General features: G+C 41.1%; 1 protein-coding gene across 2 annotated transcripts in view; it reads right to left on the reverse strand.

Moving 5' to 3' along the window:
• fras1 (Fraser extracellular matrix complex subunit 1) overlaps positions 1–17,345 on the reverse strand; it is a 323,395-nt gene extending 306,050 nt beyond the window's left edge. For both annotated transcript variants that reach the window (XM_063490043.1, XM_063490042.1), the window contains exons 1-2: positions 16,794–17,345; positions 8,923–8,954 (exon numbers count right to left, since the gene is read on the reverse strand). In XM_063490043.1, coding sequence (XP_063346113.1) covers positions 8,923–8,954; positions 16,794–16,860 — 99 coding nt within the window. In that variant the 5' untranslated portion in view covers positions 16,861–17,345. The remainder of the gene's footprint in view (positions 1–8,922; positions 8,955–16,793) is intronic.
• Between the last annotated feature and the right edge of the window lie 1,616 nt (positions 17,346–18,961).

Here is an 18,961-nt window from a genome sequence, read left to right on the forward strand (position 1 = left end):
TGTTGACTGTGTTTCTGTCGCAGACTGTCACCTTTCAAATCGAGCTTCTTCTGCCCAACCCCTCATCCTGTTTTCACTTTCATATCTGCTTTTGGCATTTCAGTATTTTTCTGTTTTTCTGCTCTTGGCTCACTCCTGCAGCCGTGAAGTGCGCCTGGGGCGAATGTCTCGTCACTCAGGGGGTGTACAGAAATGAGGTCTGATTTGATTCGATCACATGGGTGGTTTAGAGCCCTGTATGGAGAACAGCAGTGGTCCTGTGGTCACTGAGGAAATATCACTACAGTTTCTGCATTAATCCACAAAGGAGCCTTGAAGAAGGCAGTTTACCTCGATATACATATTCAGTCTAACAGCAGTCAGATCCTCTTAGTTCTTTTAATATCATTTTTCACCACTGAACCCTACGGGGAACTGCGCTGATGGTTATGAATATCCGTGATGAGGATATTACACCTCGGCACAGACGTCTCTCTCTCCTTTAAAAGAGCTTCTTGTATTTGCCTTCACTGAACTCTTGTTTTAATTTGAGTTGGAGATGAAGTTTTTCTAGCTAGTTTTATTTCTTTTTTTTTCCAGTCAGGCTCATCAAACTCAAGTTGTGAAGCGTGTCGGGCAGCAGCGGCGATCAGACATACTGCTGAGATTGTTTTTCTGACGGTGACTGGAAGTCTTGTGCAAAACTATTTTCCTGAGAGATCACCTTGGAGAGCTGCATACACGTCGAAAGCTGTGATGCATTTCCACTGCGGGAAAATTATATACGGAGTTTTACTTCAGAGGGGAGGCCGTGTGATGAAAAGTGATGAGGGCTACTCAGATTCAAAAGGTCCACAATGTCATCAACTACCTGACTCGCACACCCTTAAAAAGCAACATTAATGGTGTTGATCATTCATATGCTTTAAATGATATTCAAACATATTTACAAAATTCTTCTTTCTGATTAGCTCGTGTGAGTCTGTTTAAACTATTCATCAGGATGCTTCAATATTTAACCATTGCTCTATATCAGTGCTCCACAATCTGTTGACTATAGCAACAGCGCAGAGTCTGCACCAGCTTTGGAGACAAAGTTAGAGAGGGAAGGCTGAGATGGGGTTAGGGTTAGGGAGGAGGGATGGTGGATATATTTGACAACGAATGTTGAATTGAAGATTCATGGATGTAGTGAAGGAGGGTTGGTGTGACAGAGGAGGATGCTGGGATAGGGTAAGATGGTGGCAGACGACCCACTGTGGCGACCCCTGAAGGGAGCAGCTGAAAGAAGTAGAAGAAGAAGAAGCGACTGACTAGATTAAATCTATTTAACAGCTATAACAGGGATCAGTTATCACTACTAAAACTATTACTGGAAACAAACAAGAACAGTCTGAGATGGGAAACCAGCACCATGGCATTTTTTTCTTATTTTGATTTGACTTGTAAAGTTATGATGTGAAGTTATGAACACTTCCAAAAGTTCCTGAATCTAGATCTGGAACGAAAAGACAACCAAGCTGTTGAGTCTCAGTGTCCTGATTTAAACTGATACACCAATTAATTTTATAATTCATCTTTAGAGACTGATTTGTTGGTGTTTAATCTTCTTTTGATCTCTTCCTCCTCTTCACTGATTGCATTATATCGTGTGTAATAAAACAATTTGCTTTACAAATAAACTTCACAGTTATTATTATTATTCTAAGTTGGGCCAAGCCCCACACTTCCTGCTGCCCATAACTTTTTGAATAATCCTGCTAACCAGCAAACACACAAACAAACACACAGATAATCATAATCTACCTGGCAGATGTAAAAAAAAAAAAAAAGGGGGGGGGGGTAAGATGTGGGGTGAGTGGTCATGGTTTCGGGGTCAGGCTGTGGTTGAATGGAGCGAGTTTAAACAGCATGTCGTCCAATTAAAAGTGTTTATAATTGTTCCAAATGGCTTCGCTTGAAGGCAGAGTCAAACTATCAACACCACCATCACCACCTAATATAAAGAATGAGGGTATCTTAGCATTAATTAACAGCAGATAGTGCTGAGACCAGAAAGGAGAGAGATGACACAAACCTTTAGCATGTGAGAATGTCTTGAACGCTGCACATTTCACCAAGCAGCTCCCTCAAAGCAATAACTGCTCTAAAGTTGACCAAAGTTGAGTTTGTGTATGAAGACATGAAAGGTTTTTACAAGCTACAGCAATTCAAACAAAAGGAAGTGATCACAGTGTCAGTTTTGCATGTAAACATCGAACACGTAGACGACTCTAAGAACCGTCTGAGGGGCTGCAGAGAAATCAGAGCAGCTCAACGAGACAAAAGATTTGCTTTCCCAAGTGTGGAGCAACAATATTCATTACCCTTTTATTGTTTACTATAGTGTGAACTCTCTGCCTGTGCATTATCGTGTGCATAATTGGACATGTCACAAGCTCAGCTGAGGAAAGTAACTACTGGAGTCCTATTGAGAGGAATAACAAAGCTGTTCTTACTAAATCTGGAGTAAAAGTCTAAATATACAGGGGATGAGTTAGGACTGGAAGAAACTTCATTCTTCTAAAAACACATTTACTTTACTGTAATGTATCATCTTTACAATACAGCACTTAAGGGGTGCAGGACAGGTAGAAACAGGTATTGTTAGGTCAATCCCAGCTCTGCTTCTTTGTAAACATACAGTTCGGACCTCTGTCCTGGTAGCGCTATTCTTGAGGTGCCCTATATTTTGATTCCTTGCGGACGGGTGACTTGCAATGCCAGGAATTCAAGCCTTGAGGGGCAGGTGATATATTTGGACATGGTGCTGCATGTTGTGGAGGCTTGCTGTCCTTCACTGCAGGCTTTATACTCTTTTTCAGCGGCACGTCAGGCCCGGTGGCACACTGCACCGCTGCAATAAGTGCGAAGCATGAATCTGTCAAGACGCATGTACTACACGTTACCCACAATCCCCTCAGCTTTGTACTGTACCGCCTGGGGGTGACTGAAGAACCTGAACTCCTGCCGACAGAATTTGATTGTTTAGGAACAAATGCTTTCTATTTTTCTGTCACTACATATTTCAGAGAAATTACGCTTCCTTTACTCCACAGAAAAGTAAGAACATAAGGTAAGATCATAAATACTACAAACCTTTCTGTTCTGGTTTGATAAAATTAGATTTTAACCATAAACTGTACATAAAAGATGGAGGTTTTTTTTGTTTTGTTTTTTTATTTTTTGTTGTTGTTGTTTTTCTTTCCTGTTACTCCTTTAAAGTGGATCTTAACAGATATGAACATGCATGAAAAGAAAACTGCAGTTCATCTAACTGCCACAAGAGGCTGGCTCTAAAAGTGTCTCAATCCCCTCAAACTTAAAATACTTAACTTTACAGCACTGGTGCCTTTAGACCACTGTAATGGATTATTACAGTTTGCTGTGTCGTACAGACACTCAAGAAGCTTATGCTTCAGTTTTGCTGAATTCTAGTAATGGTAAAAATGGTAAAAAAATATTCAACAACTAAAAGAACTAGTCATATATTGGGAAAAACATCTAAAAATGTTGGTTCTAGACTGGAGATATGAGGACTTGCTGCCTTTCTTTCCTTTAAAAATAAAAATGTGTAAGTTATGTAAAGATATTGTTGGGTTTAGGACTTCTGGGCACTCAAAACAAGCAAAAGAAACAAAACACAACACATAATTTGTAATAAAGTCAAAAGACTAATAATAAAAAATAAAGACACTTTATTTAGAAAGGCCAGAGAGTGAAACAGAGGTGACAGTCAAAAATTTATTCAGTTTAAAAACGTTTAAATGAATCAATTAAATAAAAAGGCTCTTTCTCCGCCGGCAGCCATGTTCAGAAAACGCTGTAAGCATTCAGGCTGGTATGAGCTGCAAGTTTGGGATATTCAGGATTTCCTCAGGGTGATGGCACCACTGAAGGTCTTTCTGCAGACTGTTCAGGATGCTCTACAACCTCCAGGGCTGCAGCAGAGACACTGCTGACTGGTGATTCAGTCAGTGAAGAAATCCAAACAATGGGAAGGTTTGATCACGGGAAAACTTCTACCACGAGAATTCGACTCTTACATGTGGGAAAATTAGAACTTTTGGCTGTAAGGCCTTTATTAACACTGAATATTAATACTGAAGAACAAGCCAGAAAAACAGTAAGTATTTCTACAGCAGTGCTCACAGTGGTGCCTCCCGAACACTAATTGTTATTTCACTTGCTCAACACATTGGCTGTTGGACGATCAGACAGTTTGCTGCCGGCTGTCTGAACAGTTACTTGTTCTGATTTCCCAGATGGCCGCTGTCAAAAGACAACTTTAAATCCATCTTTGATGTAAAATAGACAGACCATATTGTCAGAATCTCCCCAGCCATCTGTGTGTCCAAATGTCCTTCTCTTCTAAATCAAAAAACATGCAGACATAAACTGTATATAAAAGACAGGAACATCACCAGTTAGTTAGTGAGGTCTCTGAATATGTGGAACAGTGCACGTTCATATCTTAGCAACTTGTAAAGGACACCTTAAACCATGCCCTTTTATTTTTACCTTTTTTACTCTAATGGGGATGTTAGCTTACATAAAGTATACTACTGTATTCATGAATACTTGGACCCAGCAACTGAGACCATGAATTTATTCGAGAACCTTTTATGAATAAATCACAACATCAGAGAAGTCGACCCCTGCTGGCCATTAGCAAGAATGCAGCTTTAAAAGAACTTTGCTTTTAGAAAGCATAGTTCATCTTTTATACGCACTATCTGAACCCATGCATTGCACGTACAGGAGCTGCTTAGCTGTTGAGACCCATGTCATGAAGCTCTGCAGTCAGTGAGTCAGCAGAGAGTTGGCGACTTTTACGGCGCATGGTGCTCTGCCATTTAGTGCTGTGGTTCTGTAAATGCTTCCACAAATTCAGTCAAGCACCTAGCCGCTTCATTTTATACCATGTGGCAATGAGACTGAAAACACCTGAATTCAAAGATTAAGAGGAGTGTCCCTTAACATTTATCCAAGTATTACTGAGATTTGTGTGAAAAAGCTTTGGCGTGCAGATGCAAACGTCTAAAAATCCTTTTAGAAACCCAGTTACATGTATACCTGTAGACCATGAAATCATGGTTCACTAAGAGGACTCCAGCAAGGGAAGACCATGTCCTGTAATCTATGTCTGCGACTCTGACTGTGGAAATCAGATAAGTTCATTTCCTGGAATCTTAGAGTTTTAATAAAGCTTTGATTCAGAACCGACACGTTCCTTTTAAACGTTTTAGTTTCCTGATAATCATTCATGTCCCTGATGACAGTTAAACTATATGATGATAACAACATGAACACATGCATACTGGATGTCAAAGTCCTTAGTAAATGCAGTACTTTTACTACTACTAATAATAATAAGTCTTCACTTTTCTTTCCTGAAACAGTGAGGTTTATGGCAGTTCATGTGGCTGGAAATCCACTTTTTCATGCAGTGAAGCCAACTGTGACACTTTTCCTGAAATGTATAAAAATGCTTGGACGTAGGAAAAACATTAACTCATGTTTGACCGATCAATCAAACCACACAGCGTGAGTAAAACCTTGTGTATTTGAGCAGGCCAGAGAGGGTAAATGAAACGTGTGAGCACAAGTTGTAGAAAATAAAACTGCTGTGTTTGTCAAACTTTACATGAGGGTCACAATGTCAACGTATGACTTTAACCATGAAATCGCTAAAGCACTGAAAATAGCTGAAGGAAGTCGCTGAGAAACATATGGGAAAACTGGCTCACTGCCCTGATATGAAATAGGTCTGTGGTTTAAAATGCCTGTCAGCTCATATTTATAATCGCACCTTTATGTCTTTTTTAATTTAGCTGTGACGAGTGATCAGAATGATCTTTGTTCAGGCACTGACAGAGTTATTATTGGCATAAATCAAGCCGATCGCTAAACCAAATCAAATAAAGAAATTAAAGTCTGGAAAAAGAAGAAAGAGGACACCGAGGACTTGTGATTATTTTCACCACAGAACCAAACACACAGAGGGCCCTGCAGGCTTTTACCGAGACCTGCACTTTAATCCGCGCGTGTTTCTTTTGCACATTTGTTTCTATCGGCCCACCACTCCAGGTGTTGAGGGGCCGCCACTTACTTTGAACTCCAGGAGGGCCTTTTCCCAGCTGCGTTCGAACATGCTGGGACGTCCCTCCCGTCTCTCTGCCCTCTCCTTTTTTCCCTTCTGTTCCACCCTCACTCCTCCTCCCCCCTTTTCCCTCCTAAAACACTAACTGAGCCATGCCTGTCTTTACGGCCCTGCTGCAAACATTCCCCTCCTTCAAAGCGGAGGGAAAAGTAACACAGGGGACAGGATGTGTTTGTGTGCATTTACAGGATTGCAGGTATGTTACAGCTTGCTGCTCTGAGCTTTGCTGTAATTACACTGATGACACAGCAGGAAAGAAGCAGGAGCTCATCATTAGTCTACCTGGGAACCGCAACTCTACTGCTGAGACCCATGTTTAAGGCTTTTTAAGAGAGTTTACCATTTGCTGAAAGACACAAGTGGTCTTTTTCTAAAGTGCACAGCAGCAAATTTCATTCTTTTCATTTGCGTTTCCTCAGGTTCAACTGCTAAAAGGAGAAAAAGATATGTTAAGGCTGAATCGTTTCAAAGTGCAAGCTGTGCTAATAATGAATGACTTTAACAGGTCAGCTTTTCTTTCTTTAAGAAGCCTCGGGAAGGAAAAGCATTAGAAACATCATGTAGACCCTCAGAAGTCTTCACTTAAACCTGGCTGACAAATTTCTTTAAAGACTCGCGGCTCTTTCAGGCAAGGTTAAAGTCGTGTAACTCACAGGAAAAAAACAAATCAGGGTTTTTATTAAATATATAAAATGTATTCTGATGAGGCAAAGCATTATGACCACCCCTGCCTCAGGTGCTGGACGTCCTTTGCCAGTCTGTTGAGTGATCCCTGTTTTAATGGTTTGGCCCTTGTTGGTTAAATCGGCCTGTTACACCTGCCCAGTTCTGCCCAGTTCAAACCTGTTTTGGCTTAATATGTGTATTTTCACTGTGCACCTTTCATGATATTTTTTTTTATGCAGCTGCATTCAAACTGAAGGGCAACAGACAGCTGAAAGACAGACATCAGACATTAAACAAAGAAAGGTAACGAGATTAAACATTTGAAAAAGCATTAGCGAAATGTAGTCAGATTAAAAAATGTTCTTTTGATTCCACCCATTATCTCTACGTATATATTATGACATAAAGGATACAGTCAAATGTATTACACCATCTAACCACCATGAAGGGAACTCCTAAAGCTAATGTGGACAGTGTTAGTGCTGATTTTAGTGCCAGTCCACATTAGCTGATAGCCAAAGCCTCTTGCTGAGTATCTGCAAGCTGCTTTGCAACCCACCTCCAGCCCAGATCATCATTTATACTTTATCAGATTTAATCACCGCAGTGTTTGTTGTTATTGATGCTTACTCTGTTCAGTAATGCTAGTCTTGTTGCTGCTCTGCCCTTGTTGGGCTTTTCATTTAAGTTCAAGAAAGGTCCCAGAGGTCCCAGAATAGAACTTTATTTTTAATGATTCTGACTGAAATATGCTGTAAAAACTGCAAAGTATGTCCACTTTATGTTTGTCCTCATCCTTTTTAACATGAAATATGGTGTGGAAGCCCAAGAACGAACCTGTAAAGAGCCCAAAACCAGTTCGAGCACTAACTTGCCAAACCAGAAGCAACTCCTGCAGCTCAGCAACTTGACAAAGGTTTGCAGTTATCTGGAATTAACCAGACTAAATCTCTATCTATCATATTGGGGTGAGAGCCACAGCTTCCATTCCAAGTGCTTACTGGGACTGAAAAAGTAAACAATCCACATTTCTGCTCATGGGATTACACAAATGCACATTATGGCTATGGTTATCCAGCAAACATCATACACTTACTTACATCTATACTATCATAATGAGCAGATACCTCTGCTGCCACACAGGTAAAACAACCTCTTTGTTAGTAAAGCAACATGATTGGCCCATATGTTTCAGAATGTAGCTGTTGATTGGCTCTTTGGAGTCTATTAGATTTACCGCCATGGTTCTCTCTTGCAAAAGTCATCACCCAACATCACCCACTTTTCCCACTGCATCTCAGTGTGAAGAACCCATCAATACCTGGTCCCAGAATCAAGCAGACAGACTGAAACCAGAAGAGTGCACCCGTGTGGTGTAAGGGGAAAAGTTAATAAGCTGGTCTGAGTTTATAATCATATAAATTACATCTGTGGGCAACCCCCGGCTGCCTGCACAGAGGAACAAAACCACTCCTCATCTGCCGATGCCTCTAGCCAAACACGACAACTTTAAACATTAAAATAACTCTCAAGCAAAGATATGAGTAACCAGCAGCCGGGTTTAAAGAATATAAAGCAGAAGCACACCTCAGAGCGAAGCGCTGGATGTTAGCCAATACCCAGCAGAACCACAGGAGCAAAGCTCATCATAAACTTCTTTTAAACTTTTTTTTAGAACAGCCTAACCTTCAATTGGCAGCACAGCAGGAGACAGCAGCTCATCTTTGCTAGTGACCCTGCATCACGTTCTTTCATCGCCATTATCAAACACAAAGTCGGGATCTTCTATGCATTACTGATGAGACACATCTTCTTAGCTACTTCTCAAACAACAGAGGATGCGCAGCAACTCCTACCGATAATACATCGTACCGCCTATCCCCGAATACACACACATACAGGTAAGAGCTTCAAACGTCAGTCACACCAACCTGCTCAAGTCTCCAGTGAATAATGCACGAGCTAAGACCCATTAAGCCTTATAAACACACCGAATTCTGTGAACAGTAGGGACGGAGATTTAAAGCAGTGCTAGGCAAGAGGTAGGAGAGTACAAAAGGAGTTGGTGTACCTACCGCATGCAGCGCTCCCTCATAGATACAAGCTCCTGGGGTGACATAGAAGGAAGAGAGGGAGAGATACAGAAAAAAAACACACCATTAGTATCAGAGTTCAGTCTGAATCATACCTGTGAGATCATCCTGCAGATGGTTAAACAGCAAATGAGCTGTATGAAGGACAATCAATCAGTCCCCCTGTTAAGATGCAGGTTTATAAAGTTCTTAGTGTGATGACAAGCTCAGAAAAAGATCAGGACATGTCTGCAACACAGAGACTCGAGCCCAGTGGGATAATAATACAAAAACAAGCTTTTAAATATTAAACTTTCATGTTTGTAATCGACTAATATACAGTTTTAATAAGTTCTGACTTTTGACCAAACAGTTACACAGCAATGCACCACTTTGCTGTAGTTATGCTATGCTTCTAAAAAGGTTTGGAAATATGTAAACAGAGCTGGGATTTATTGAACCCCTAATAACTATGATACACTGCAGAAATGAGAGGGGGTAGCTGAGGCTGACAGGTTGGGTTCCTATTACACTGTAATCAGGTAATCAATGTTATTCACCTGCCCAGTGAGTGGTTTGATACTTATGGCTAATCAGCATATTTAAAGACATAATCTCATGTGTGGATCGCCAAGCAGCCGTATCAGGGACCACACTAGACTTTTTATTCATCGCATTAACGTTCTAGATTTTAAAAAATCTATTTCACTGATTATTATGAACAGAACAATGAAATGACTGTTATAATGACTGTTATTTTCATATTTTATACATCTATTATGTTATTAGACCAGCTGAGTCGCTTAAAATTTCCCACCAAAAATGGAAAATTTTATAATTCCCTAAAGCAGGGGTGTAAAACTCATTTTATTTCATGGGCCACATGCAGCTCAATTTAATCTGAAATGGGCCAGACCAGTGAAACGCTCCTTTCTGTCACTGTAAAGAAGTAAAACTACACATTTAAAATTCATGAGATGTCTTAATATAAGAAAAAGAAGTTTCAGTTTTTTACATGATGAAGAAATGTTGTAGTAAATAAAAAAGAGGAAATAGTTGCTGTTTTTTTTCAATCTGGACCCAAGACAGGAACTTTTCTGTCATTTAATTATTTATCTGTTACTTAATTACTTTTGTGAATGGCAGCAGAAGAAGTCTGAAAGGTGTAAAACTTATTACAACACAGTTAAAAATCCCAAATCTATCCCCTCCACATATTCCAAAGCTATCCAATGGGCCAGATTAGAGTCTTTGCCGGGCCGTTTCTGGGCCCAAGGCCTTATGTTTGACAATCCTGCCTTAAAGCAACCAAAAGTGGCCTTTGGCCTTCTTCATATCTCACACCAGAATATAGACAGACTTAAAAAATAAACCGTAAAATCTTTGCACTAATAAAATCAGGGTGAAAATGCCATCGTCTGACTTCTGAATGATGTGTTAAATGTTTTTAAAATGGCACGTGGAAACAGCAGGTATGTGTAAGTTTAATATTTCTGGTCGAGGTCGGTCTGTGAGTGAGCGAGAGAAATGTGAGAAATGCCCAGTCTATGACAGAAAACAATCCTTGAGACTAAAAAAGCCTGGAAAGACTAGAAATAGCTTGAAAGGTTAAAAACTGGAACCTGAGTAGAGGAACCAGGGGAGTATTCACACTGGGTAGAGTAATTAACTGATTGGACGCGGGTCCAGAACTATGACATTATGTGAAAACAGCTGAGTATCTAAAGAACCTCTATTCATCCACACTGCTTTTATCTGCAGTACCTTTACACCAGCTATAACCTTTCTCACTTTGATTCTGCTGCAAGCCAATCAGAATCCAGTAATGCCTCTTCTTTGCTTTTCTCTGTCTCATTAAACTAAGCGTTTACCGACATTTGTATTCAGTGTACAGCTGGAAACAGCTGCCGTTAAAAAATTCCTTTAATAAATGTGAAACATGCAACCTTTAGACTGAAACTGCAGGGTGCCACTGATTATCTTTGCTCAGTCTGAGAGCTAAATGTTTAACAAAAACACAAACAGACAGATGGACAGACAGCACGCGCCTCGGCCCAGCCGGGGCTCCGAGCCTCACGACACCAGACCTGGGAAATCTAAGCTGCCTCAGGGGAAAGTACAGCAAGAGGTAAACATTTACCATAATGGTCGAGATGGGAAACAAGAATACAGTTACAGTTATGCTCTCATAAAAGATGCCCGAGAGCGAGCGTGTTTATGCTGCTGCGTCATGCCATATCCTCTTTATCTCGCTGTATGGGACAAAGAGTGCTGTGTAAAATATAATCTGGGGGTTTAATCAGTTCGGGGAAGACACAGTGGAGAGGTTTACTTTTCAGTTCTGCCTGCTAAAGAAAAATCGAATTAACAGTTCAGATTGTAAACAATTATTAACACTCTTTGAATCTCAGGCATTAATTAACACATTAAATGTTGGTGTCTTTGAGAGAGAGTGTCATTTTATCTGAGCATGGGTTTAGTTTGCAGGTTTTTTAAAAGATGGATTCTATTCATATCAAGTGCACACAGGGATTTCTGGCACAACTTTCCCTGCTCCCAAAGTACATGGAAATCCTTATTTTTGGTCTCACTCGTGTTTTAAACATACGGCCTTTTAGACTATTGTTAAAATCATCTATGATGGGAACAAAAGTTTGCTCTTTGGCTGTTTTTTAATGAATTTTATTTACACAAGCGTCTCATGGCCCTTTATATTTTAGAGGGAAAATTCCACAGATCAGATTCTCTATGAAAGAATTGGGAATAATATGGCCACGCCCACCTGACCAGCCCACGTGAGGTAGATGGAAAATTAGGATTCAAATACAAATAAGCACACTTCATACATCAGCTGCTGTTTTTCACATTTCAACTAACAAACTCTATTTGATAAACTAGTGATTTTATTGGAAATGACAATACAGTTTTTTTGCTTTTATTTTGAAGGCAGCTTCAGTGTAAAATGTGTTGCAACCAAGGTTTACAAGGGTTTTGAGTTTGCTAGCCTTGAAAGATGTCAGCTCATACTAAAAAACGACATTTCAATTGAGAAAAAAAGGAAACTGACTGTTGCTGAGCAGGAACAGACATCTGAACCTTTGCTGCAAAAACAACTTTTTACCGAGTGACGGAGCAGTCGAGACTAGCTTTGTGATTAAACACAGAATTACAAAAAAAAAACAAGCCGTTCTCCGATGGAGAGCTCATCAAAGAGTCCTCGGTGTACTGCTGTTAATTAATGCACTTGTTCAAGCCCACTGAGAAAAAAGGAGGCAGTCAAAAATGTGCCCCGTTCCAGGTGAACCCTAACAAGACTGATCAAGGACATTCGGTTGAAAACAAAGCAGACGAGTTTAACTTTTTCTCCTCAGTTTCTCATCTTTATTCCTGAACTACAGAAAGAGTTTGAGATTATGGAGCAGCTGGCAGCAATGTGATGAATGAACGAAACTACAGCAGAGGCTGAAATGGGACAAACTGACAGATGTTACAACCGAAGGTTGTCCAAATCTGGCAAGGGAAAACATTTCTGACTTTTGAAGGCAAAAGAAAAAGTGAGTGAAATGAAATCTGAACTGAAATGAGTGTTTTTGCATTGTGTTACACATCAGGAGGTGTAGTGTGAGTCAGTGCTAAGAATGAACCATCACAGACAGCTTGATTCGCCACTGACAGAGCACTTCAAGTCAGCATCACCACTGGATTTTTTCTTCCTCTTTCAAAGAGGAAAACATTCCACAGACAAGGAGACAAGGATCTCCCTTTATATGTGAACAAACATTCTCAGTGATGAAGTTCAACAAATCCAGATAGAGATCCTCTCTCAGTGACGATCAGCTGTCTGTTATCAGCTCAAACGTTGAACCTGGCTTTAATGCACATTCAAGCCTAAAACAGACTAGATTTCTCTCGCTGGGTTGGGTTAGAGAAGTAAAAGACGAGCTGAAAAACTGCAGGTGCAATCAAACTACAAGCAGCACTTTGTATAAACTTAAAAGTCTTTAAAATTTTGTCAAAATGTGCACATTTTGTTCACAACTATTTTTGTGAAAGTTGTTTAAGTAGTGATAAATCATTGGTGCTTTACCTATACCTGTTTCATATTTCCATTAGATAATTTAAAATCATCTCTTACAGTTATAAAGAGAGCTTACTGGCCTGGTTAAAGTTTCTCATGTGGCCCCTTGGGAAAATTAATTGCCCACCCCTGGATCAGCTTATCTTCTATGAGGATATTTGGCAATGGTGGTAAGGAAGAACTCCCTTTTAACAGGAAGCGCTCCCCAGCTGAATGAGACTGAAGAAGGAGCAGTCATGTTTCGTGACACATTGAGGGATGAGGGCAAAGGGAAGACAGAAAAGATGAAGATATGGGAAAGAGCGGGCAAATGTTGGTAACATGCAACAGTGGGATATAAACGCATCAGAGAGAAGTGCTCAGTGCATCATGGGAAATCCCCCAACAGTCTGAGCCTACAGCAGCATAACTAAGGGGTGGTTCAATGTCACATCATCGTTTTTATCTGAAACGAAAGCTTGAAATTTAATCTTAAAAGTAGAGACGGTGTCTGTCTGCCGAATCCAAACTGGGAGCTCCATGAAATCGGAGCCTGACAGCTGAAGGCTCTGCCTCCCATTCTACTACCACAGCACAGCAGTGGTGTCTCCCTCACTACTGAGGTGCATAAAACACTGTAACACCTTTTGTTAATTCTGGGTTTAATAGGGAGCCAATAAATAGAAGCTAATATGAGAGAAATATGATCTTCATTTATAGTCCCTGAACTCTTACTGCAGCATTTTTGATCAGCTGAAGGCTTTTTTCACTGAGCTGTTAATAAAGAACTACAAAAGTCCAACCTAGAAATAACATATCCACGAAGCAGCATTTCAGCTTCTCTCTGACACAGGATGTTTCTCATTTCTGCAGTATTACATGGATGAAAGAATGTGTCTGTAGATGGATTGTTGAAAGTGCAAGTTAAAGGATACATCCTGGACAAAAAATGACTCCAATCACTGTAGTGATGGAGGCTGAGGGAAAGCCATCTAGAAAGGAAAGTACTGATTTATGATACTTGCACATTTCGGCATGATAGTCTCATAAATAAGTGCAACCTTTATTAGTCTTTTTAAACTCAGTAACGCCAAGAAAAGGTGCCGCATGACGGCTAAATGATGGTAAAAAATCTGTCTATAATCTGTGTTAATCACAGACCTTATTTCAGGAATTTAAGAAAAACTTTTTAAAACATTAACCTTCTAGCAATAAATAAAATCTGGTTAGTCTGACTCCTGCACCTCAGAGTCAGGTTCAGCTTTTATAGGCCACATATCAGGTATGTAATGAAACGAGGGCAGCTCCTAAACTTGGCCCACATTTGACCCACACAAGATACTTGCCAGTGTCATAACCGAGGTGTGAGAGCAACAGGAAGTCTGGATTAAGCACAAATGTGTCTGCTGAGACCAACAAAACCCAAAACATTTATTGTCTTCATCATCATCGGGTTCTAAAACCACTTGAAACAGCAACAATGCCTCTATCCTTGTTTGGACTTTCATTTCTCCCTCAAATTTGAGGGAGGAAAGAACTTTGTTCGGTGGAAGATAATGGAGGATTATGGAAATCTGAAATAGGAAATGTTGTTCATATTTAGATTTCATTGTCCATTTCCACAAGATGATTCTTTGTGAACAGGATCTTAAGGTATTAAACGGTGTTTGCTGGTAGTGAAGCCTTAAATGTCTGATCAGCTCAGGACAATCGTGGCCTAAATACGTGTAGACTTTGACAGTACAGACTGAAAATAGGATTACCAAAAAAAAACAAGGACTAGATTTGCACACGTTTTACCACAGTTTCATATTTTCCTTTGATATCACATGTTGACACAGTTCATCATCACCTCTGAAAGAAACGTGCCACAAAATGAAATGATCAGCACATCTTTTCGCTACAATAACCCAGAAATGCTTTATGTCGAAATCTAATCATTTGTACTGTTGTTCTAATCATTTAACTCCTATGATTAACCCAAACTTAAGCCTGCAAGCCACCAAATCAATGTTTTATCAGATGAAAGTGCAGTCAAACTTCAAAGTGTTTAATTTACATAGACCCTGAGCTGGAATGCTTGCATATTCAACAATAACTGCCTGGATGAGTGCGACTCTAATCTGATTCGGTAGCAGATAATAATTCTGCAGATGCTCAGAGCCACACTCAAAGCTCTACAAAGGAATCTTAATTGAAAAGCACTAATCTCATCATGACTCCAAACATTTGTCCAGAAAACCCCGTTCTCAGCTCGGCTTTCAGTCCATCCTGCAGCACTCACTGTTGATCACATTTGAACATTTATAACCGTTTTGCTCTGCTCGCCGATGCCAGCAGGCTCTCTTTTAAGCGCGGAAAGAAGCGAAGGGGTACCTTGCTTCATAAAAGTTTGAATTTGACTGAAGCAAGTCCTGCCAAGCAGAATGAACGCATGCCAAGAATAAGAGAGAGGATGCTAATGACTTTGGTAGGCATATGGTGCTGCTGCTGCTGCTGTTACATGCAGGCAGAGGATGTTTTCACCCGCCAGATACCAGGCTACAACATTAAACATGCCTCGGTCTGACAGGAGGATTACAGAGAAACTATGAATGGGTCAGTTAAGCAGCAGCACTTGCACAGACCTGCTTTAGATTCTGCTCTTGACAGTCTTGTGCATTATAACTCCTCTAATGGGAATATCGTAGCCGTGCATGGGCAGCTATTTTAGATCTGATGCAGAGTTATGAATATTTATACAACACAGAGGCCGTGAGAAGGACTGGATTTTTTTTTTTTTTTTTTTAAAAAAGGTGTTTAGATATGAATATGAAAAACTACAACACGTTCATGTGTTGCTTTTTAATTCAGATTCCTTTGCAGTCTGTTGAATGTGACTCTGGGTACCTGCAGAATTATTATCTAAACAGAAGATTGTTTTGCTTAACTGTGCCCGCCTAAAATCAGGAGTTTAAGGGTGTATTTAAGTCTGGTCCTTTCTTTGAGTTTCACTTTCTCAAATTGACTTTGAAGTTTGGGTTAAAGACGGAGATTTTTTAATTACTGTTAAGGTTATATGAGGTTACTGTATGTCTGTGTTTCAGTTAAGAGTATTTGTGCTACTTTCTCTACAACTAAAGTCTGAAATTCTGTTAAATTACTTCTGCAGCTCAGTTAAAACTGATTTCTTTTTTTGTCTTTTCAGTTTTACCTCGCCTAACAAATGCTTTTAGTTACTGAAACATAATCAAAGAGCACGTTTTAGTGAATATTCGAGCTGCTCTCCCTGAATCAGATATTTCCAGGTCCACTCGGAGAGCATTACTGACTGCACAGCTCAACCCAGGTGGAGTGTGCTCATTCAGAAATCCTATCAAACGAGTGTTTGTGTCATATGAAAGAGCTCATTTGAAATTCACCAGCTGACTTTTCTCTTCTGGGAAAATCTGTCAACCCTGAAGTTGGGATGGGAACTGTTATCCTTGGGTAACAACACCCTGCTCTGGCTCACGGTCCTCTACCTGGGATTGTGGGTCTTGAGCAATTATAGCCTAAATTGCATTCATTTTAAGCTGAAAGTGTTCCTAATGGAAAAGGTGATCGATCGCTCTGCCCGCAACTTTCACTCCTCTACAAGATTTCTCTGCGCATACTGGAACAATTCTTCACTCGGTGCTGGACAAAGTAGCTAATGTTGAACTAAATCCGATCCGATTTAGAGTCGGTGGATCTCATACGAGCGTGCATGGTGGTCCCTAGTAACCCCTGACCTGGCTACGTAACAAGCAGGACAGGAGGACAAGTGGCTTGGTGAAAAGAGACTAGAAATACCAACCGTGAATCCCACGGGGGACGGTGAGGATCCCAGCCAGAGCGCCAACAAATATCCACCATCCACACATGATCGTACCAAAAAGAGGATTTAATCCAAATCCAGTCAGAAGGAAAAAAACGGGATGTGTGTGTGTGTGTGTTCGAGTGTATCTATCTTAAATGAAAGCGGGTCTCTCTGTGCATTATTGGTGCTTTGAACACAAACAGAAAAGATCCGGGAGTCTTCAGAAGGAGCGGGGAGACGGAGCGCACCGGGTCCGACTCCTGAGCGCTACGCACCGGACTGGAATGCGGCGCAATGCCGAAACCTGGAGAAGTGGGTTATCCACCTCCTTCCTGTTCGCGTGCTCAGAGCTCTACCGGCTGGACACAAAACTCTGTTAAGAAAAAAGAGTCACCGACAGCAAGTTGCCCCCTCTTCAGCTGCAGCAGCAGAAGCCGGGACGCTTTTAAAAGCCGAGGCGCATGACGACGACTGGCGGCCGGAGTTTGTGCGCTCCTTCAGCGAACCTCGCGCGTGTTTGAAGTCACTTCTTGCGGTGGACCGGTCTACTTGTCCTCCCGGAGCCCACCCCACTCCCTCTCCTCCTTCTTTTTGTTCTTGTTCGTCCTCTCCCCCTCTCTCAAAGAGGACGTCCCACCTCTTCACCCCCGCTTCCACCACCCACCTCGCAGATATAATCTCACATGATGGGGACTCTGCTCCCTGGGGATTAAAACATGAGGGAGAGAATTAGTTTTCTGGAGGGGAATTTGATGATCTAGGATCAGCTGAGGGATTCATCCTTTTAATCCCATTTTCAGCTGGAAATCTGACGTTTACAGAGAATAAAAATAAATACATTAAAGAAAAGTGGAGCTGTAGGCTGTAGGCTATCTGAACTCACTTTTACACCTCTGGGGTCATTATAATTCCCCGGCGCCAATACTCTTTTATGGGAACTCGTGTTTGGAGTGATCTTAAAATAGTTTCTGTTTTGATGCACTAAGTTTTCTCAGTCTCGAATAATCTTCCATGAATAGCCTCATTATGCTCCTATCCTATTATGTGCGTTAAATCTAAAAACCTTGCGGGTTTATAGATGCTGAACTCTGTGTTACCTTTAAATGACTTGAGATTATTGAAATTAAAAGGCAGTGATTTTCAAACCAGGGGTCAGGATCCTCCAAGGGAATTTCTTGGACTCTCAAGATAATTACCAGTAATGAAATATTGAATTCTCAGTGTTATTCCTTTAATCTAATTCCTGACAGCAATATTTGTAGTCCACGTTTGTCATTGTTAGGTCCGCGTTACATTGGCCAAATGTCAGGTGTGTTATAGCATTTGGTCCACATGAAAAAAACTTCCTATAACCGATGTAAAGACGTGTGGTCCACATCTGGCAACGCCAAAAGTGCCATGAGTAGCCCAAACGAGGCCCAGATTAGGGTCTGATGTGTCTGTGTATGTGCTGTAATTCTAAACAGTTTGACTTCAGATATCATTAAACGATTTAATTGTAACAAATCTGAGAGCTGAGAGCCACTGTCAGCTTGAAATTCAATATCCAGCACCCTGAGACTGTACACTAAGTGGAAGGGAGAAGGCTGAGGACTAGTGAGTGTTATAACCAGTATCCAGGATGAAACAATAAAGATCCATGAGTACATCATGAAGATGGCCACGGCTGATAGCGTACTTAGGACTACCTCAGGCAGCAAAAACCTGAGACAGAAGAGAACCAAGGAGAGGAACCATCATGGAAGAACAGGCCTGTGCACGGCATGTACCAGTGGCAGACAGAAGGAGTGGTTGATGTCGAGAAATCCAACCAGTGGCTGGACAAAGCTGGACTGAAAGACAGCACAGAGGCACTAATCATGGCAGCACAGGAACAAGCTCTGAGCACAAAAATCCATAGAGGCTGGGGTCTATCACACCAGGCAAGACCCCAGGTGCAGACTGTGTAAAGATGCCCCTGAGACAATCCAGCACATAACAGCAGGGTGCAAGATACTAGCAGGGAGGGCATACATGGAACGCCATAACCAAGTGGCCGGCATAGTGTACAGGAACATCTGTGCTGAGTGTGGCCTGAAAGTCCCGAGGTCAAAATGGGAGACGCCCCCAAAGGTGGTGGAGAATGACCGAGCTAAGATCCCGTGGGACAGTTTGACCGATGGACA

The sequence above is a fragment of the Pelmatolapia mariae genome, linkage group LG12 (assembly GCF_036321145.2).
Source record: "Pelmatolapia mariae isolate MD_Pm_ZW linkage group LG12, Pm_UMD_F_2, whole genome shotgun sequence".
NCBI classification, from domain to species: Eukaryota; Metazoa; Chordata; class Actinopteri; order Cichliformes; family Cichlidae; genus Pelmatolapia; species Pelmatolapia mariae.